At 38.7% G+C, this 22775-nt stretch overlaps 1 protein-coding gene across 9 annotated transcripts in view; it reads right to left on the reverse strand.

Annotated features, from left to right (window-relative positions):
• YAF2 (YY1 associated factor 2) overlaps positions 1–21011 on the reverse strand; it is a 75133-nt gene extending 54122 nt beyond the window's left edge. For 3 of the 9 annotated variants that reach the window (XR_003413062.2, XR_003413061.2, XR_003413060.2), the window contains exons 1-3: positions 20320–20485; positions 19762–19887; positions 17766–18143 (exon numbers count right to left, since the gene is read on the reverse strand). Coding sequence is in view for 3 of the 9 variants with exons in the window: in XM_027035915.2 (XP_026891716.1) it covers positions 19762–19887; positions 20320–20345 (152 nt within the window). In the remaining 6 variants the exon portion in view is untranslated. Of the gene's footprint in view, positions 1–17765; positions 18144–19761; positions 19888–20319 lie in introns of all 9 variants that reach the window. The other 6 variants (XR_008300211.1, XR_008300210.1, XR_003413055.2 and 3 more) reach the window with 6 other exon arrangements.
• Positions 21012–22775: the final 1764 nt, after the last annotated feature.

The following is a 22775-nucleotide window of genomic DNA, read 5'->3' on the forward strand; positions in this document are numbered from 1 at the left end:
ATTCAAATTGTTTGGAAGCTAAAGGGGAAGGATGGTAGCAGGTAAGATCTATCTCCCTAGAACCCCTGCTTTGGACAAAATAATTTCTCATTTATTTATCTTATATTTTGAATTTCCCCCCTATCTTTTCCTTCCAAGAAAGAATTCTGCAACAACAACAAAAAGTTTAAACTTTAAAGGATAGCGTGGTGGGTAACCTCTAAGACTGCCCACAATGATCCAACCAACCTCCTGGTATGCAAGCCCTTCTGTAATCTCCTCCCCCAGAATATAGGCTGTATTTAGTGACTGATTTCTCAGGAAGAGAATGTGGCAGAAGTAATGGGATATCACTCCCAATATTAGGTTATAAAAAGACTGGCTTCTTTTGGGGGCTCTCTCTGATACCTTGTTTTGGAGTAAACAAGGTGCCATATTGTGAGCAGCCCCATGGAGGGGCCCATGTGGCCAAGAAACTGATGTCTCTGGCCAACAGCCAGAGTCCTGAGGCCTGTCGACAGCCATGTGAGTACTTGGTAGCAGGTATTCTAAGGCCTGCTGACAACCACATGAGTGAACCTGAAAATGGATCCTCCCTCATTTGAGCCTGAGACCCTGAGCAGCCCGAATCACCTGATAAGCTGCTTCTAAATTCTTGACTCAGAAAGGAGGATAAGGTAATAAATGTTTATTATTTTCAGACAGTAAATTTTGAGGTAATTTGTTATACAAAATTACAATTTGTCTAAGTGCCAGCAGCCCTGAAACTGGTTGCTGTGTCTGCAAACTTTTTTTTTTTTAACTGAATGATGTTAAGAACTAATTAATTTAGATATAAAGAAGTCTACGTTACCACAACCCCCAGAATAAAATATTACTCTACTGGCTGTCAAATAGCATCCCTCACTTCCTACCACCTCTTCTACTATGCTAAATATTAACCAATTGTCCAGTGACATAATGCTGTGTACTTTTTCTTTCACAACATTTTATATCTACTCATTCTTCCTAAGAATACCTTAATCATATTAATTAATCTTCAACAATATTGTGATCTTCCTAATTTAACAGATACCCCAGGTCCCTTAATTATGCACCACATTTTATAAACCATGTCTTAAAATGGGATACTTCCATAGACAGTCAGTATCATCTACTCTTTATAGCTTCTAGTACAAGGAAACATTTTCCTGATCCTAGTCCAAAACGTCAGGTGCATTATATGTAATCCTTTATTCACCAACTATAGTTAGTATCCAAGTTAACATACAAAAATAACAGCTAATGGTACTCTCAATGCTAACAATTATGCCAGTATGAAAATGAAGTCTAACTTTTACTGTAATTATGTCCTTTTTCTCAACTTTTATATTAAAATTAACCTGACCAGACTCTAAGCCCTGCATTAGTTTCCAAATCAATTCTTAATAACCATCTCTAAAATGTGTAAGTGCATATTTTCTGTATAATCTGATTTTATAAAACAATGGCAAATTTTTCTAACAAATTCCAATATAGTCTGAAGTTAACACTGACAGTTTTCAAACTACTGCCTATATTCTAAATAATAACTTTGTTATTCAGCAGTCATAAAACCTGAATCATGAATCACATCAAATCCAATTTACTCCACAGATGACTATTACTTTATGAACCAAACAGTTTTATGAAAAGTGCTGTGATTTGCCTGTTTAGATGATCAATGAAGATTGCTATGATTCATTCCTTCTAAAAACAGAACATAAAGTATTATTCAAACCATACATGCTCCCCCACAATTACACTATTACATTTACTTACCACTTAAAAAAATTCTTGATACCAAGGTGGACCCAATTTTTTATATTAATTCTACTAACTGTTATAGCTACAATCAGGAGCTACCTGTAAAAGCACAGGCTTAATGATAGATTTTACTGGATAATTAGAGCATTCTTGAGAAAGTTAGTTACTAACATAATCTTACTCATCTCCTGACCTACAAATATTAACTTCCTTTATTTAACCTGTAGATACAATTTAGAACTACTGTAACTACCATGAAAAGCTTAGTACAAGCACTTTGCAGAATTATCTTGTTATAACCTAAAATATAAATTTTAACAGTCGTTAAAATAAACATTACACAGAATGCAAGAGAAAATTAAGATTCTATCTGAAGAACGGCCATTTGACATGGCTCACTACATCCCCTCGTTTTGAAAACAATCTCTTCCCAGTTTCTGTAACATTACATTCTGCCAGTTTCTTACTGCCTATTTCTCTTTCTCCTCCATTTCTTCATCTTGGTGGACACAAAAAGGTCGTAATGTTTCTCAAGTTTCTGTCCTGGGTTCTCTTTTCTCATGCTATTCAGTCTATTCACTCCCTGATCTGTCCGTCTTACCTACTTCCATAACTTCAACTCAATCATGTATGCTTGATGACTATCAAGTATATATTCATAGCCCTGTCCTCCTTTGTAAGCTCACGCCCCACATATCCAACTGCCTCACAGATCTCCCCTCTCAGATTTCCCTCAGATACCTAAAATTCAACAAATCTAAAAGTGAACTACTACCTCTCCCCAAAACTGTCCCTCTTCGTGTTCCCTTTGTCAGTGTAAAGCACATTTACCCAGCTGCTTACCTGAGCCAGAATCCTGGGATTCATCCTTGATTCTTCCCTCTCTATAACCCAACTTCCTATCTCCCATAACCACCTCCGGCCATCCATCAAGTCCTATCAATTTGCTCCTAAATGTATCTAGAATCCATTCATTTCTGTCTCCCACTGACATTATCCTTGTTCTGGCCACTACTGTATCTTGCCTAGACCTATTGTAATGGCTTCCACTAAATGGTTTCCCTGCCTCTAGTTCAGATTTAACAAACAAGCATGACATTATGACAAAATAAAATGCTATTAGTTGTGGTTTAAAGTCTACATTATACTGATGGCAAAAGAAAACATTTTTATTTAAAAAAAAAATTTTTTTTTCAATGTTTATTTATTTTTGGGACAGAGAGACAGAGCATGAAGGGGGGAGGGGCAGAGAGAGAGGGAGACACAGAATCGGAAACAGGCTCCAGGCTCTGAGCCATCAGCCCAGAGCCCGACGCGGGGCTCGAACTCACGGACCGAGAGATCGTGACCTGGCTGAAGTCGGAGGCTTAACCGACTGCGCCACCCAGGCGCCCCAAAAGAAAACATTTTTAAACTGCTGAAAAAGCTGCACATGAAGGTAACTTTGGTTAAACGGGCATAATTAAACATAATACATCCAACTCACAGACTGATAAAATGAAGTATTATATAAACATTGCTTAAAAAACAAGAAATGGAAAACAGCTTAAAGCGGCAATCAGATACATGATAAAGAGTCTTTGCAGTTAAGCATTACCAATATCTATGCAAGACACAGTGACAGGCACTGGGAATTTTTATTACTATTTATAATTATAATCATAATGAATTAACTAAGAACTATGCTAAGTTCCTTACATCATTTATCACATTGAATCATCACCATAAAGCTGTATGGTTATATGGCTGTAAATGGCAAGGTGGGGATTTAAGCTGAAATAGGATTCCAGGACAAATGGTAAGGCGATTACAGTGATTTCTCCTAAGAAGGAGAAAGAAACAGAAACAAAATGATTTCAATACACTATGTAATTACAACCACCAGATTTTTGGATAGAATGCTTCAAGAATAATTCAAAGGACATTCATTCTGGCCGAGAGATAAAGATATGCTTCTTGAGAGATGATGCTTGAGCAATCATAAAGACCAAAAAAGAAAATTTTGGAGGATGGAACAGTAGGAGGCAGAAAAAACAACATAATATACAAGATGACAGAGTGGCCTAAAAAAGATCATGACCATGCTTTCTGACAATCCAACCCTGGAAACAGACTTACTTTTTAACCATGGCAAACAGTAAAAAATGTTTTTAACTGTTCAACTCTTAAGTCTATAAATACTGCTTACCACTATTACACTACCAAAGTGCTTTTTAGAAGTTAAAACTTTCACTGGTAATCCCCAAATATTTATGTGACAAGTCACATCTGGTTACTAGGGGACACACCCCACCCCCAACAGCACGCAAGGAGGGAAAGAGAGGAAAGAGAAGTGGGAGGGAGGGGGAAAGGGCGGGTACATGAAATTGTAAAATTATCCCTGAAATAATTTGTGGAAATGTTATCCTTTAATAGAAGACCCTTATTCTTATGTTCTGGTTTTGTCAGCTACCACATTTGAACCCACATGCTTGACGACAGGGACTGTTACACCCCTAACGGATATCAAGTATTATATCACCACTCATGTATTTGATGGTTTTAGCTAACATTTTCTGAGGACTTACTATATGCCAGGTACTGTCAAGTATTTTGCAAGACTTATCTCATTTAATCCTCACAACAACTCTGTGAGGTAGGTGTTATTATCAAGTGTATTTTATAAATGTAAAAACTGAGACTCAAAAGTTGATTAACTTTCACAAGGTCACACAGCTAGTAAGTGGTGAGATCAATATTTAAGCCGAAACAATCAAGCTCCAGAGTCCAAACCCTTCATCACTATACTACAGGGAACTACTGTAGGGGACTCTGAAATACTGAAAAAAAAAAAAAAAAAAAAAAAAAAAAAATTTTTTTTTTCTTTCCATTATACTGAATACACCTAAAAATTTAAAACAAACATGTAGGAGCACCTGGGCGGCTCAGTCACTTAAGCATCCAACTCTAGATTCAGCTCAGGTCATGATCTCACCATCGTTGTGGGATGGAGCTCCACATTGGACTCTGTGCTACAGCATGGAGCCTACCTGGGATTCTCCGTCTCTCTCTCCATCCCTCCCACATGCGTACACGCTCTTTCTCAAAATAAGTATTTTTTAGAATAATAAAAAAACATGTAGGCAAAAAAATAAAACTAGATAAATTTTCCTGCACCAAAAATATGTATAATGAAGTCCTACACAAGTAGAAGATGGAAAGATCACAAACTGTCAATTACCAAGGAATATTACAAGAAAATGCCATGTGATCAGAGGCACTAAGTTTATGGAAAATTGGCGAGGGAATACTACCCAAATGTGATAACCACATTCATATAGATAATGGAATAGCCTTATCCACGTCACCAAAAAGTATAATTTGATGACATAATGAATTTAATATATTTCTTGTTATAAATTATACTGGTCATCACTCAACTAACTAATGATTATATAGCTCTAGGTTTTACCAGCCTTGGTCTTTGAAAACAGAGGAAAGGGGGCACCTGGGTGGCTCAGTCAGTTAAACGTCCGACTTCGGCTCAGGTCATGATCTCATGGTTCATGGGTTCGAGCCCCACATTGAGCCCCATGTCAGGCTCTGCACTGACAGTTCAGAGCCTACTTAGGATTCCGTCTCTTCATCTCTCTCTGCCTCTCTCTCTCTCTCTTTCAAAAATAAATGGATAAACATAAAAAAACTTTTAAAAATCTTAAAATTTTTTAAAAAGAGCAAAGTGTCTAACAAGATGGGTGAGAAGAAAGGAAAGATAAAGGGAAGGAGGGAGGAAGAAAAGGCTTTTCAAGGGACAAACTTTTTAATCTACGCATCACTACACAAAATTCATTATTAGCTCTTGCTTTTGAAACGTGTGGCTAAGAAGTCCAGTCACAATTAACCCAGCCTACGCTGAACAGACAAATTTAAGTGGTGGAAAGCTAAATGGAAGGAACAGGGCAGTGGTTTCAAAAAAAACTGTTCCAAAAGCAAAGCACCTTTAGGAAATAAATTAAAAGAAACCCTAGTGAATAAAGTATATAAGAGCATAGATGTCGTAGCTGAAGTGGAGTGTGGGAGCATGGAGCCCCACTTGGTTGTTCCTGCTGGCAGTCACTGAGATAATTTCATAAGATTTCAGGACTCCAACCAACACAATTCAAAACCCCTGTGTTCTTCTGAGGGAAGGCTAGCTCATTTCTACCCCAAGAAACCTGTTACTTGATTCTAACCAGCAAAAACATTTTCTTACTCCCTTATTCCCTGCAACTTGCTCTTTCACAGGTTTCCCAAAGCCAGCTCTGAGTGAGCTGTATGGGTGAAGGAATGTATGGCTGTGTATGGATATCAGAAACAGGAATAAGAGGGAGGATGTGTTAACAGAGGCGGCATTTTTTGACATAAGAATTCATGAGGGAAGTGTTGGCCAGAGGGGGCACCATTAACAGAGACATACCCACGCTCACATGTTGTACACAAATGCATGCTCATATACACACTCATACATGCACTGCTGCCTCACACACACGTGCACCCCCAAAAGAAAGGGGAAAGCCCTTTGGAATAAGCAGTTCAAGTAGAATGAATACCTCAGAGCCTTGCCCACCTCACTGTCTTATCTTGAAAAAAACCAGAGCAGTGCTTCTTGAATTTTAATGTGCATATGAATAATCTATAAAATGCAGATTCTGACTCAGTAAATCCTTGGTGGGACTAGAGATTCTGCATTTTTTTTTTTTTTTAAGTTTTATTGATTAAGTCATCCCTACACCCAGCATGGGGCTTGACCTCACAAGCGAGATCAAGAGTCCCAGGTTCCTCCAACTGAGCCAGCCAGAAGCCTAGAGATTCTGCATTTCTAACAAGTTCCCAGGAGGTGTCTCTGCCACTGGTCTTTGGACCACATTTCAATAGCAAGGGCCTACAGAACAGAATGTCCCAATGAGTTCTGTATTATAATAGAGAAAAAATAAAACAAAATCCACTCAGGTAAAACTGAGAACTGCACAACTATATAAGCTAAAACAAATTCTTTTGGAGGATTCTCAGGACTTTCAATTTATTACACTCTAAGAAGATAATGATACACAGTATTTTACCAACTTTCTTGGCTTGTTTTCAAAAGCATTCCCTACCACCAGTGTTTGTGAGGCCTACTGGAGTACAGAGAGAAGGCAAGATGAGAGCTGTCTTGGGAAGTCAGAGAAACACTCCTGATTTAGAAGTCTCCTCCTTTCTCCCATTCTTCCAGAGACAGACACCTCAACTTCCCCCTTTTAATGCTAATATCCACTTGTAAAAAACAGAAAGGAAACACACGTTAGAAACAGCGATCTCTGGCTGGAGAGATGTTGTGATGAGCATTCCTATTTTCCTCTTTTTATTTCTTCAGTATCTTCCATGAACATGTAATATTTTTATCACCAATTACTTCCTTAAGAAAAAACTAACTCTACCCACCCACCCCCGCCCCCACCATGCTCAGGATATTTATTAACACTTGAAACAATTACTTTATTTAGATTTACAGAACAGAGAAAACAATAAAGATTTTCTAGTAAAGGAAGAACTGCTGGTGGAGTGAAGAAAATAAAGGATGAGAAAGAAGGCAAGCTAGGGGAAAAGGAAAAAAGGCAAGCTAGAAATGAGTATTAAGAGACTTTGGGCCCTGGGGAGATCAAAGATAAACAGCAAAAAAGGATGGAAACAGATCAAAGAAGACCAAAACAATTTTGCCTTCTCTGTCAATATACCTAGAGCTCTACTTCTTTTTTTTTTTTTTTTTTAAAGTATATTTATCTATCTTGAGAAAGAGCGAGACGGAGAGGGAGAGAGAGAGAGAGAGAGAGAGAGAGACAGCAGGAGCAGGAGAGGGGCAGAGAGCAAATCCCAAGTAGGCTCTGCGTTGACAGTGCTGAGTCCCACTTGGGGCTAGATCTCACAAACTGAGATCATGACCTGAGCTGAAATCAGGAGTCGACCACTTACCTAACTGAGCCACCCAGGCATCCCCTTAGAGTTCTACTTCTTAAACAAATACTTCTTTGGCATCTAATATTACCTACCTGCTGCTTTTGTTAAGTTGATCGTCCCAGATCATCCTATAAAGTATGACAGCGTGCAAACGAACCCTGACTGGACCACAAAACATGTAAAAATGAAGTGGTTTAACTCATGTATAAAAATTACCAGTGAGCTGCATAAACTTTTTATCATACACATATAGTAATATACACACATACAAATTGGTTATTAATTATACTATTAATGATTCTTAATATTTGTGTCCCCCCCCCAAAAAGGGAAATAATATTTACTGGGATTTTTCCTCTAAGAAATATTATGATATCAAAATCAGAATATAAAGCACAAAAAAATGTTACTATAAGAGATATCAAGGGGCAGCTAGGTGGCTCAGTTGGTTAAGCGTCCAACTCTTAATTTCAGCTCAGGTCATGATCTCAAGGTTTGGAGTTCAAGCCACGCATCTGGCGCTGCACTGACAGTGGAGGGCCTGCTTGGGATTCTCTCTCCCCCTCTCTCTCTGTCCCTCCCTTGCTTACACTCTCTGTCAAAATAAACAAATATTAAAAAATATATCAATATGAAGTTTGTTAACAATTACATGTCAAAAATAACAGAGTTAACATGGGGGAAATAATTGACTGTCATTTTGTTCTTCATGCATTACACTGCTAGCCCAGTTTTAACATAAAATTCTAATATTAGTGGGGTGCCTCGGTGGCTCAGTTGGTTAGGCCTCCAGCTTCGGCTCAGGTCATGATCTCGTGGTTTACAGGTTCAAGCCCCGCATCAGGCTCTGTGCTGACAGCTCAGAGCCTGGAGTCGGCTTTGGATCCTGTGTCTCCCTCTCTCTCTCTGCCCCATCCCCTCACGCTCTGTCTCTCTCTCCTTCAAAAACAAACATCAAAAAAAATTAATTAAAAAAATTCTTATATTAGTTATAAGTAGTAGGTTTAACGTTAGAAATTATCAAGATGTACAGCGCTAGATCTATGTATACCAAATTTACAAGAAGAAATCCTTAAGAAGTTACTCGTTAGCAAATTTATTTTTTTTATTTATTTATTTTTTAATATATGAAATTTATTGTCAAATTGGTTTCCATACTCGGTAGCAAATTTAAATGTTACCACAGCAAGGTAATAGGGACGGGAAAATCCAAGTATCTGAATCTGACGTTAAATGAACCAGCTACTGACTTTAAACAAGTCACAATCTTTCCAGGCCTGTTTTCTTACCTGTCAGGAGGATACTAGGCTAGAGCCATGAGTTCCAACAAATAGAAAAGATCTCACCTAGCAGATTGCTGTTTTACCTGGCAGTTCTCAGTATAGCAACAAGAACTGAGCTGAAAATCCCAAACAAGAAGGATTTGCAAACAATGGTGGCCTCAACCTATTTCGAAAGTTTTAATACCAATATTTCTACCCCAAACCTCTTAAGACCTTTCCTATGAAGACAATCTTATCCCTCTATTATCAAGGTTTCAAGTAATAAAAACTCACCAGTCTCAGGAAATTACTAAACCTCATGGAAGCTCTTGAAAGGTTCCTTCCAACTCTAAAATTCCAGGTAATTCTGTAATTTCCCATAATAATACTGCAAAATGGAGTGCCTACTCAATCTTCTGAAACAGATTATCAATCACAGATCATATAACGGTAGAGATTTTAACATGCATGAAAGCCAATGAACAAAGCATTGTAGATATTTAGTAAATATTCGTTAAATCAAATCACAATGTATTTTACATACTTGCAATACCCTAAAATTACAAACTATCAAAGATAAAGGAAAATGTGTCTTAAAAAAATCTCAAACACCTGTTTCATTAAATCCTTGAATGAAAACTTGATATCCCACAAAATGCTAATCTTTCTACCAAAATATATTGGCTCTCTAACACCTCAGAAGAAAAGAAGAATAAGCAAAGAAATCTTTCACTCAAATAGTACAGTTTTATAAACTTCTTTATCAGACACAAAAGAATGAAAAGATCAACCAGCAGTCAACCTGGATTTCAATCTAGGCTCTAACACTAAATCTGTGATTGGATGGCCATCTTGGCCTCCTCATGTAGGGTGGTTTGATGAACAAATGTAAAGATATATAGGAAAGCATTCTGAACACAGAAAATTAGTATATGAATGATAAATAATTCAAAGATACTGCTTTTACTGAAACCACCAATAACAAAATTAATTTTGTAGCAATATGTTATAAATATTCTTTCAAACATATACTTTAACAGTAATGGCCACCATGCAATGATCATTTACTATGTGTAAGCCACTGTGATAAGGCTTTACAAAAATTAACTCATTTAATCTTCTCAACAATGCTTTAAAAAAAAAAAAAACACCCAAGTAGCATACTGAAGATCACTGCCAATATAATCAGTAATATAGTTGAATAAACAGATGTTAAATTCAGTAATGCAGTCCCATTATAAAATTATTTTATTCTCAAAAAAATTGTTTCTGGTATTATTACATATATATAAATTTAATAACCTGTACCATCCTATGTAAACTTCTCAAAGGCAAATAATTTTAGTCCTCTGAAACCTTACTTCAATTATATAACAACTATCATCTGAAAAACAGCAGTTTCTTTTAAAAATATACATTTATACACGCATACACATAGACATATACACAGAGAAAAGGGGAGGGTTTTACTTAGCAGTGACATGGCAGTTTCATTTGGCTGAAATTTCTTGAGAAAACTAACCAAACTGGAAATTGGCCATGATGTTAGAACACTTTACCAAAAGTGCTTGACTAGTAATGACTACACCAATAACTGATTTCATTCTTGATTTGAGCATAGGACTTCTCCAAAAAGTAGGACTGTACTGGAAAATTAATTGTACATTCCTTCTTTTGTTTACTCATTAGCAAATATCATTTATCTATCTTTGCTAGAATTCAAACCCTCACAGGCTGGAATTGTGTCTCATCTATAATTCTACAGTCCTAGCATAATTCCTGGCATATGGTATGTGTTCATTAAGCATATACCGAATTCTACAATTTTGTTCACTACCATTTATTTCTGATACTTCAAACATGTACACATGTGGGTTCTCCAAATAATGACTTCTACAACCAGTATCAAAATTCCAACTTCTTCAAAGCTTATAGAGTTTAAAAAAAAACAAACCAATAACTTTTCCTTTCTAATACGTATATTCCTCTTTCAACAAACTTTCATTGGACACCCATTACTTCCCAGGCACTTTGTCAAGCATCTTTGAAAAAGGTAATGAAAAGCTCCCATTTCCCTTAAGAAACTCAAGGGAGTTTCTTGATAACAAGAGAGTAAATGCATACAGGTAGCAGAATTACCATATGCTAAATGATATAACAAAGGTAAGCATCACAAACTGAGGCACCATTTAGATTCTAAAACCAGAAAACAGCTACTCTCACGACTAACCAGTTACTCATCCTCTGGAATATTCATCCTCTGAGAAAGAATACTCAGCTTCATGAAAAAGACACAAATCAACCCCGGATTTATGAGGAAATGCTGAAGCTAGATGAAGATCACAATCAGAGGTATGCACAAAAGACACACGAAGGAAGGCATGTTTGAGATTGGTCAAGGAGAATGTCACAGCCAACAGATACACAAACTAGGTTTGGAAGAATAAGCAGTTAACCAGGTAGGCGAAATGATAACAGAATTGTAGAAAAATATCAGCAACTACCCCTGTTAATCTGACTCCGAACAACTAGAAATAGACAACTGGAAGCGCAAGATGAGGGAAAATTCCATTATGTCTTTAATGTCTGCCTAATTTCTATAGTTGTATAGGTGTCTAATAATGTATATAATTGATCTATCTTTAAAGTAACAAGTTCATAGACAAAACAATACTATCTCAACCATAAAGTAAAAATTAGCTCCATATTAATTATAATTAAATTTAATTTGTTCCATTAATTGTACCAGTAAATTCAAATAAATGCAAAATCTGAATTCTAAACTATTTTTCAATTAAACAATCTCAAATACCACAAATCTATGTTCAGTATATTCTAGTTTTTGATAGACCCTCAATGTCAACTAACTTTAAAAACCACTCAAAAGAGAACTTAAATATATTTCATTATATGTTGTACTTTTTCTTGATTTTAGTTTACTTTAGTCAAGAAATAATTCTCATTTGGGGCACCTGGGTGGCTCAGTCAGTTAGGTGTCCAACTTCAGCTCAGGTCATAATCTCTGAATCTGTGAGTTCGAGCCCGGCGTCAGGCTCTGTGCTGACAGCTCAGAGCCTGGAGCCTGCTTTGGATTCTGTGTCTCCCTCTCTCTCTGCCCCTCTCCTGCTCACGCTCTGTCTCTCTCTCTTTCAAAAACAAATAAATGTTAAAAAAAAAAAAAATTTTTTTTTAAAAAGAAGTAATTCTCATTTTTAGTTATACCATGCAAATTTCAATAATCTGAATAACAAGACCTAAATAAGTGGTAGTGAGATAACAAACAACCCTCCAAAGTTGTACTGTAAAAACGCCAAGGTATAATATAATGTAAGGTACATTATCATTCTTGAAATATGAAACTAATATATTGTTACATGTCAATTAAAAATGATAAAGCTAAAATGCTTCAAAATTGAGGGGCAAATTATAATTTTACTTGCACACATACATGTTTTTAAGTATGACAAGAACAAACATAATAAAAAATATGAGATGCACAAAATTCTTTATGTTCTTAATTTTCAAAATAACTACATATTTTGTTATAACATTACTATATTATAAAAATATTATTTCCGTGTTTAAAGACAAAGAAAGGTATGAAGACTCAGGGGTCACTTATCTCAGTTACTAATCTAACTGTAATAACTGTGCTTTTAATCAAGTAACAGCTTCAAAATACAAAACTGTGAAAAAATTTTTAAAAATTAATGCTAAAATATGTACCTACAAATTATGGACAAAATAGTCTGATAATATTTTTACAAGCATAGGCTTAAAAGTTTTGGGGGATGGGATGCCTGGGTGGCTCAGTCAGTTAAGCGTCTGACTTTAGCTCAGGTCATGATCTCACGGTTCATGAGTTTGAACCCCCCACGTCAGACTCTGTGCTGACAGTGCCAAGCCTGCTTGGGATTCTTTCTCTCACCCTCTCTCTCTGCCCCTCCCCTGAATGCACACTTGTTCTACATACGACTCTTGATCTCTGGGTCATGAGTTCAAGCCCCATGTTTGTGTGTAGAAGTTACTTAAAATAAAAAAAGAAACTTAAAAAAAGTTATTAAGGGCACCTGGGTGGCTCAGTTAATTAAGCATCCAACTCTTGATATCGGCTCAGGTCCTGATCTCATGGTCATGAGATTGAGCCCTGCAACAGGCCTGTACTGAGGAGCCTGCTTGGGATTCATTCTCTTTCTCTCTCTCTCTCTCTCTCTCTCTCTCTCTCTCTCTCTCTCCCTCCCTCCCTCCCTCTCCCTCTCTCCCTCTCTCTCTCTCCTCCCTCTCCAAAATAAAAAAACTTAAATTTTTAAAAAAATTATTGGAAAAGTGATGCCAGTTGTTAAACAGCAATAGTAAAATTTAAAGGAATGTTAGCTGAAAAAGTTTAAATGCCTAAAATGTTCCAAATACTTTACTGGCTTTGGAGGATACAACAAAGGGTATGACTGCCCAGAAGAGTAGATAAACACGTAGACAATACTAGCACAATATGATGATTTTCTAGAGATAATTACATATGCATTTACATAGATAGACTGAACAATAAAATAGTTGGGATGAGGAGGTTATAATCCCAGAGGATTTCTCCCAGAGGGTTTCTTTTAAGAAGCACCATCTGATGAAAATACTTAAGTGCTGATGCAGCATAAGATTGGTTGGGATACGCAGCAGGAAATGAAGCTAGAAAAGCACATCAATGACAGATATTACAACCTTGTATACCATGCTCGGGAGCTCAACCTTTATTCAATAAACAGGACTTTATACACTGGAGAGGTCTTAATTTTTATGTTTTAAAAAACATACTGAAATAATGTTAGCAGCATTAGGGAGAACAGACCAATTTGTCATAATTCATGAGAGAAAAGACATGGGCTTCTAAACTATAGTGACATAAACTGGAAAAAGGACAGATTTTAGAGACAATTCAAAGACTGGACATGAAGAACGATGAGGAGTTAGATCAAAGTTGAGACAATGATAGTTTCTGGCTTAGATTCCAGAAAGGGCATGCCACATACAAAGTAAAGTATATAGAGAAGAAGCCAGGTTTCAGTAGGCAGAAATTGATTTCAAAGATGTACAAGAAAAACCAGAGAAAAAATGTGTTAGAGACATCAAAAAGGGAGAATTTCAATTAAAAAAAAAAAAAAGGCTACCAACATCAAATACTATGGAGGTGACATGGAAAGAAAAGATTAGGCCACTGAGTTTAACAAGTAGGTCACTAGGTTATCAGAGAGATCTTACTCAACAAAGGATAAATGAAAGGAAAAGAATGCCTGCTGAAGTAAATCTGTGGGATGTGGAAACCCATGCTAGTAAAACCTTACACCAGCAGTTCATAAACTTTTTGGTCTCTGGCTCTCTTATCCTCTCAAAGTTAAAAGAGCTTTTGTTTATGTAAGTCTTACCTAGCAAGAAATAAATTGCTATATTAGAAATAAAAACAGCTAAAATTTAAATGTATGTTAGTTCATTTAAAAAATAAAGCAGATCACATTTTCATATAAATACTTTTAAAACCTGTATTTTTCAAATCAAAAGTAATTTTGTGTGAAGAGTAGTACTTGCATATTTTTGCAAAACCTCTAGTATCTGGCTTAACAGAAGACATCTGGATCGTCATATCTACTTCTGCATTCAATTTGTTGCAGTATGTTGGTTTAGTTCAAGAATATGAAGGAAATGTGGACTCCCACAAATATATAGTTGAAAAGGGAGGAGTAGTTTAATATTAATAGCCTTTTCAGATAATTATAGATATTCTTCTTTGATACTACATAAAAACACAAGTAGTTATTTCTCAAAGGTTAGTTGCATGTGATATCTAAAACTGTATCAACAAAGTTTTCAGAGTAGTCCTTTAAAATCCATTGGTTTCTTTTGTACTTTAAATGGATTATCTATGCATGGTTTTGTAACACCACACATTGGTTATCTGAATATACTAGTTCACTGAGTTACACAGATCTTCCAAACATCAACAAATGTCATGATAAATTATCAGAAGTTACATTCGTTAGTATCACCACCTGATTTCATCCTTAAAGTACTGGGATCAACAGTGGTTACATGTTTTCAAAAATTCTAATTTTCACTTGAAAGCTCAATTTTTATCATTGGCAACAAACACTATCAATTGTCTTCCTTGAAGTGACAAACTCACTGTGTTCATTTTCGAGAAAATAGATGCTACATATCCAAGTCTGAATAACCACAGTTTGCCAAGCATTCTTTCAAGTAAAAACGATCCTCCATGAAAAAAGCAGCTAGTTCTGCTTGCAAATTAAATAACTACACAAATGCTTTCCCTTGAATCAACCAATGTACTCTAAGTATGCACCAGAAGGGCTTTACTTTACTTCCCAGTTCATCAAATACGTTAAAAAAGACATGAGACTTCCTAAAATTCGTAACTTTTACTGCTTCATCAAGGGAATATATGCTTAAGTGAAACTGGCATTGTTTTTACTTCACACGCATGGTAGTGAAGATTACGATGAATACAGATAGCAACTTGGTGCCACTGCTTTGATTCATGCTAAGAGTCCAGCAGTTTTACCCATCCTTGCCTCTGTACCACCACCGCAAGGGCTAATACAGCAAAAAAGACAAATAACATCTTAATATGACTGTGAAAATAGTTTGGACCTCACAGAGTCCCTTAAAGGGTCTCAGGGACCCCCCCAGGGTTATTCAGATCACACTCTGAAAACCACTACTCTAAATTATCCAAACACTAATCACTTTAAGAATTTCCTTGTAAACAATGAAGCCCCTTGAGTACTCTAACCCAAGATATAAGGAGGAAAACCAACCAACCAACCTCCTAGAATAAGGAGTCTCTCTGAACAAGAACTCAGTGGTAGCTGGAAAGGCTCCTCAGACAGGTAGGGAGGCTTGGGAATCTGAAGTTCTGAAAAATGAACTGACTTTTATGTTCCTCAATTTTTTTCTCCCATTCCTACACCAAGAGTAGTAGAATCTGTGACAAATTTCAAATTAGAAGACAGAAAGCAAATATGACAACAATAATACTGAAAAGATTTTTATCAGATAATTGGGGTTTATTTTAGATTTCTTCAGAATATAAATCATAGCAATTTACTTCCATTTTATAGAAGCTGAAATAATTAATCTTTTTAATAACAGTCAGATCCTGACCATATTACTGCGTTCAGAAATACCTAGCGCAGCCCTTGTATAAAATGAGACGCTCAGTAAACACTGCTGAACGTCAAAGTAGTTGAAATGAGTTAAGAACACAGGTCACCAGAAACCTAGTACAACTCTTTCTTCTTTCTAAAATCTTTTTCATTGTTCCATAAGATAACATCTCTCAAAAACGTTAAGAGAGCTATTACAACTTATCCTGAGAAAATATAACATTACCTGTTATACTTTAAATTCTACCTAAAAGTTTGCTATGGACTTGGGTGTTTTATATGCTTTCATTTAGGTCACACTTCAAAATCAAAACAAATAGCTCTATCATTCTCATTTTTTAGTATGTGCCACCTGAGTTAGGCAGTGATTTCCATTCCTATATGAAGTGGCAAGAAGATACTACTCTAACTCAATCATCATACACTGACTGCACTACCCTTAACACACTAAATATTTCACTTTCTCTGATGCTTTAGATTGGTTCTTAATTTCTTAAAGTTTCTTAGGTTTATATGTGAGACACTTATTGCCTTCTAAGTACTTGATGATGAAGATATAAAGATGAAGGAGACTGTTTAGTGCCTTTCATAGTAATTTGTCACCACAACTTTTTCTTTTTTAAATGTTTCCTGTCAGTTTGACATTTATCACTGCTTCTCTCACAAAAGTACAACGCAGAAAACTTCAAGTGCTTGAACTATCTAGTTATTTAGATTCTGGATAAAAAAAAGAGATTTATCAAATTTAAACTAATTAAGGTCAGCAAGCACAAAACCAAAATCCAAACACAGAAATGGCATAAATTTAAAGACTATAACTGATCAAAATTTAGGAACTAAAGCTACTTCATATCATGTTTCATTTTAAAATACTACTATGATTATAACCTCATTTCACTGCATAGTTATTCTGCAGAAAAACGTGACCTACCAAGGATATAGCCAAAGACATTGGGTCTTCTGTTGAAATATAAAAGATTTGAACTCAGAATCTTAAAAGATAAAATTGTCAGTAAAGACTCTGGAGGGAGACCATGGGCTCCGCCTTCTCTGGAGGTTTAAAAAAAAAAAAGACTTTTCAAATGTCTGGAATGCCTTAGACTTGGCCTCACATTTGGCGACTTCGAGACAGAATCAGTTCAAAGGTCAGTCTGACCCAAGCAATTCAAGTCCCGTAGGTCAGTCACGCAGACAAGTCATTAGCAAACTGCATCTTCAGCTCTGCTGCTATCCAGTCCCTGCTTTGATAATCGCCAACCTTACCCCGAAATTACCCTAAGTGCTAATTAACATGTCAGTTGTAGAGAATTATTTCTTCCAACTCCTGAAACTTCTACTTCTCTCTAGTGTTCTGCAACCCTTTAATCCTGTTTTTCTAACATTACCAGAGAGGGAAGTATTTTGTGGTGCAATCAATATCTGCCCTATTAACAATTCCCTGTTCCACTGTTCTATCCAAACAGGGATTCCACTCTGAATTTCAGAAAGTGGTTGGAAAATAACAGGTAACAGAGAAATTAGAGCTCTTAGATTTAATTTAGGGCCAAAATCAAAAGAGAAGATACAATTCAGAGAGAGGAAGGAAGAAGCTGAGAGGGTCGTAGTGTAGAACACTTACTTTTAGGAACAGAGTGTCCCTTAGACTTCTGGTGAGTTGCCCAGAGCCTCTTCAGTTTCAATCCAAATGACAATGCTTCTCTGAGTCCTCCTCAAGTAATGTTTCCACCACTAAAAATTGGATCTACAAGAGCTCAGATGTACTGGTAAAAAATATCAGGGGCCCCCTTGTGGGCCTCAAGCCTCTTTTAAACTAGGCCCACTTCTCTGTCCTGGGCCAACTCCCCTGTGCACTATATTCCTTCTTCTTCCAGGTGCCAGGTATTCAGCCTGTTTCTTCTCTTCTGAGCTGCCACCACCTACTCTATTTCTCAGGGTTCCTCTAACCCCAAGACTGGCTGTGGAGTAGGACAACAGCTTCCCCCCTTCCTTGCTGTCCCTGCAAATAAACATATAGGTTCTTCTAGTTTCAGTATTTTTTCTAATGGCTACAAGAAAATAGAGAGGGAACAACAAAAAGCAACAATATCGTACCAGAGATTAAGATTATAATGAATGTCTCCACTTTAAAGTTCCTGCCTCCAAAAACCACATTTTCTAAAAACTGCTTGAGTGTTTTAAGAAGTACAAAGCATTAACACAGATATACAAATATATATTCTAAACCAAATCCAACCTAATACAAAGACATAAAGATACTCTGCTTTTCAAATACTTAAATCACGGGTCCAAAAATTGTTGCCACATTTACTTTAGCAAGTAAGTGCTTTTTTACTTTTCAGAATGGTCTGTTATATCCCCTTGAATTTAGATGTTTGAAAGTTTGCTTTTTAAAGGATATCATGAAAAATGCTCAATACATTTTATCCAATGTAAATGACAATATACAAAACGCATATTATGATTCACAGAAAGACATGTCAGAAGCAGCTAGCTTCACAAAGCAAATCATAAACTTTTAAGTTATTGCCAACTATCTGTCTCTACATTTTAAAATTTTAGTAAGTTGTTATAAATGGCATTCAAAAATCTAGTATCTAATTTTCAGAAATTTAACTTCTACAGAATACATAAATCTAATGTCACTATAGAGGTCTTTAAAACAACAGTATATCACATTAGTATACTTATACTCTTGGGATAATTTAGTTTCTAACAGACTTTGTAATATCAAAATACATGGTATCTAAATATTAGGCTATAACTCACATGATTATAATAAATTCAAAGACTATTTTGCTACAAAGGCAAAGGAACTCTAAGTGTTGGCAGATCAACAATGTCAGACTTTGAATTTCCTGTATGACTTTCTTTATCCACTTAATTCACTTAAGTGGTTTTTTGAAAGACTGAGTTATTATACTGTAAGACTACAATAAAATAAAGACTGAAAATAGGCAGAGATCATTTTATCTCATTTGTAGAGTCTAATAGATTGCCATTTAATCAAACTAAAAATATTCAGATACTTTCAGTAAAAATGTGTCCCTGTGACTGGGCTCACCTCCAACTATTTATAAAATATTAGAGAATTAGAATAAACATACTAAACAAAACCTTGATCTAACCTTTCCAGACTCTAAATAAAAAAGGAAGTTTAACCTATTGTGTATTCTATAATCAGATACTTTTTTTTTCTGAGGAATGAAATTAAATTCCATCTTTGCTCCTACAGAGGATTTCATGGCTTTTCTTTGATTCCAACACACTAACACAACAATGCAGCCAACATTAATATACCCAGACTAGGCGGGGGGGGGGGGGGGGGGGGCATTACACCCAGCGATACGAATTAAATCGCAGTTGCTAATGCCTCCCTTAAATAATTTATTCTCTCTTGGCAGCATGTAACGTTACAGCCTCTTCAATTACCCCTCACCGCAAACCATAGCAAGGGTCGCAATCAATCTGACCCAATTCCTATAGCGGCCACCACCTCAGTCTCGCCTCCTCCCGCGGGGTCTGCGAGTGTCACGCGAGGGGTCGGCAGCCGCAGGGGCGTCCTCTGCGCCGCAACCCGGGCGCCCCACGGCGCGCGGGGCAGGCCCGGGACTCACCGGGTGGAGGTGCCCTTCCGCACATCGCACATCATGCACTTGAAGGCCTCGGCGCTGTTCCGGAAGGTGCAGACGCTACAGTCCCAGTAACCCTCATCCGAGGACGGCTTCGGCTGCCGCTTCGGCCTGCAGGACACAACCCGGACACGACGCGGCGCGGGGTCACCAGCAGGCCGCGCCCGGCGCCCGGGCCCCGCGGCCGCCCCCGCCCCGCCCCCCGCCCCAATTCCGCGACCCCCGCCCCGCGGGCCCCCGGCGCGCCGCGCTCCAGCTAGGAGTGGGAGGGGAGTCAGGAAGGGGGAGGGCGCGGGCGCGGCCGCAGTCGTCGCCGCCGCCTCTCTGACACCCCGGGCTGCCGCTCCGGCCGCCGCCATCGCGGCTCCATTGTGGGGCGGCCGGCGCCGGCCCCTCACGCGGCAGTGCTCGCGCAGCAGCGGCGCCAGCGCCGCCCCCGTTCTGGCCCCGCTGCCCGGGCGGCGAGCGAGACGGCCACCCGAAGCCCGGCGCGAGGGCCCCGCCGCCTGCACAGTCCGGGCCCGGGGGCCCGGGCGCTGTTACCTGGTGGGGCTCTTCTTGTCTCCCATGGCTTGGCTACAGATGCACGCGGAGAGTCGCCGCCGCGGCCGCTCTGTTTGTCAATAAGGAGGATAATAAGCCGGGCGGAAGCGGGCGGGGGAGGAGGGAGGAGGGGGCGGGGAAGGCCGCACCGCCGAGCTCCGGAGCCGCCGCCGGATCCCACGCAGCCTCCAGCTGTCGGGGAAACGCCTGCCTGGGTGCACGTGACCCGAGCCGGCCAACCAGCAGCGGCGCCGGAGACTTCAAACGCGGCCAGCGCGGCCCAGCACCCGTGGCGAGTTCGCGGGCGGGCGGCGTGGGGGTGGTCGCTGCAGCTTCGGGCGCCGCCGCCTCTCCGCTCGGCTCTCCGCGCTTCTTTTCCGCATCCTTGGCTGGCGGTGGCTGCCACGCGCTGCAGGGCCCCTCTGACAGAGGGATGCTCAGTCATCCCGCGGGACGTGTGCTCCCGGGTGGAGCCGGCGTTGGGAGGTCAGCCCGGTTCGGGAGCAGTGCCCGGCAGCGGTCTCCAGGTAGAACCGCTTTCCCGGCTTCGACCGTCCTTGACTGCTCAGGCTCAGCTCGAGAGACACCTGGGGGAAGGCGGGAACCAGTATTGAGCGCCATTGCTAGGTGCCTTAAAATACTAATTTTCTGTACGCAAGTCTCTACCAAGTAGGTACTGTCGCCCTTAATTTAGAGGAAACGAAACCGAGGCTCAAGAGAGGGTAGGTGACTTCCTCTGTATTATATAATTAGAGGATGACAAAGCCAGGAGGAATTTAACCCAGGTTTTAATTCCGAATGTACTCTTTTGGCCTCCCAGGACTCAACAGGAGCCGCTTAAAACAAAACAACTCATAAGCCCTTTTCTTTTTTCGATAACGAGTTTACATAGTCCCTGAATGTTGTCTGTTGAGTAAGAAACGAACACTTTTCCACCAAGTCTCGTTTCCTCGACACAGGAGATGCCCTCATCTCGTACTAGACTCTAGCAACAGCATCTATCTGGTTTCCTAAACTCCAGCCCCACTTCCGCAATCGATTCAGTAGTCCACAACCAGATACGAAATAAAATACTGATAATATTAGGCCACCACTCTGATCAAGTACCTTGCTAAGGCTCTCAGACTCCATAGCTTGGCATTCAAGGATTTCCACTTTCTCTCCCTACCTCCTCATCCTACTTCTTATCAGAAAAGCGGCCTCCTGGCAAAGACAGCAGATAAAATTAATTTATTTGTTCCTTCACCCACATGGCTTACTTCTGCATAAAATACTTTCCTCTTCTGTTTCTACCCAATCTTTCTAGGTTCACAGCAAGTCCAAATTCCTGTAAAATAATAACCTCAATAACTGAAAGAATGTTAAGGTACTTAACGTTAACATATTAAAGGAATAGTAATGTCAAAATTCCCAGTTCCCAGCCTACTTTCCCTGTTCCTTCACTAATGGATCTTGGAAATTGTAGTTAATTTCTATAATTTTCAACTTCTCCATCCGCAAAATGATTATCTGTATTTATGAGGTTGTGTGATTAATAACAACATAACATTTTAGCACTATTTGCCAGGCACTTTGCAAATCTCTTCACACAAATGCATTTTCTTAAAGGACTCAAAGTATTAGGCAAATGTTCTTATCAACTAGCCTATCCATTTGAAAGACAAAGAATTTAGGGCCCAGGTTAAATGGTTTTTCCTTAATGAAAAGGCCAGAATTAGAGCTCACATATCTTACTGTCTTTTACCAGACCGTGATTTCTGATTAACCAAATCACTCCAATTGACAGCAGTCCCTGAACTCACTGCACCATCTGTACTTTTTGAAAAGTGTCGCTTCTCCAGACTCCAACCGCAAATCAGAAACCATGAGGAATATGATTGAGAAAAGTGAACAAAGGGAGTTCTAAGGCCTAGTCTTCAATCTCTCGGTAATGCAATGGGTAACCTTAGGTAAGTCAATTCCTATTTTCCATCTATAAAATAAAGCAGTTAAAAACTGTTGTCTTAACTAAGGTCCCTTTAAGTCTAAGGCATTGTGGGTTTTTTTTTTTAATGTTTATTTATTTTGAGAGAGAGAACACAAATGGGGGAGGAGCAGAAAGAGAGGGGGACAGAGGATCCGAAGAGGGCTCTGTGCTAATAGCAGAGTGTGATGCAGGGGCTCAAACTCACAAACACTTAACCAACTGAGCCACCCCGGTGCCCCAGACATGGTGATGTTTCAAAATTCCTTGACTGGATGGATCATCAAGGAGACTGGCAAGAACTGGTTTACTTGCACAAGTGTTGGCAACAACTTATTTTTAAATCAAAAGTCCCCAAATCTGGGACTGTCAAACTCCCCCATGCTGCAAGTTACCATTTCACTAGAATCTAACCTCCACCCCTGGAAAGTAAACTCCACTTCTGAATTATATACTCAAGAAGGCAGGAACTTTTATTTGTTGCCTTGATCAC

Source organism: Acinonyx jubatus, chromosome B4, assembly GCF_027475565.1.
Source record: "Acinonyx jubatus isolate Ajub_Pintada_27869175 chromosome B4, VMU_Ajub_asm_v1.0, whole genome shotgun sequence".
NCBI classification, from domain to species: domain Eukaryota; kingdom Metazoa; phylum Chordata; class Mammalia; order Carnivora; family Felidae; genus Acinonyx; species Acinonyx jubatus.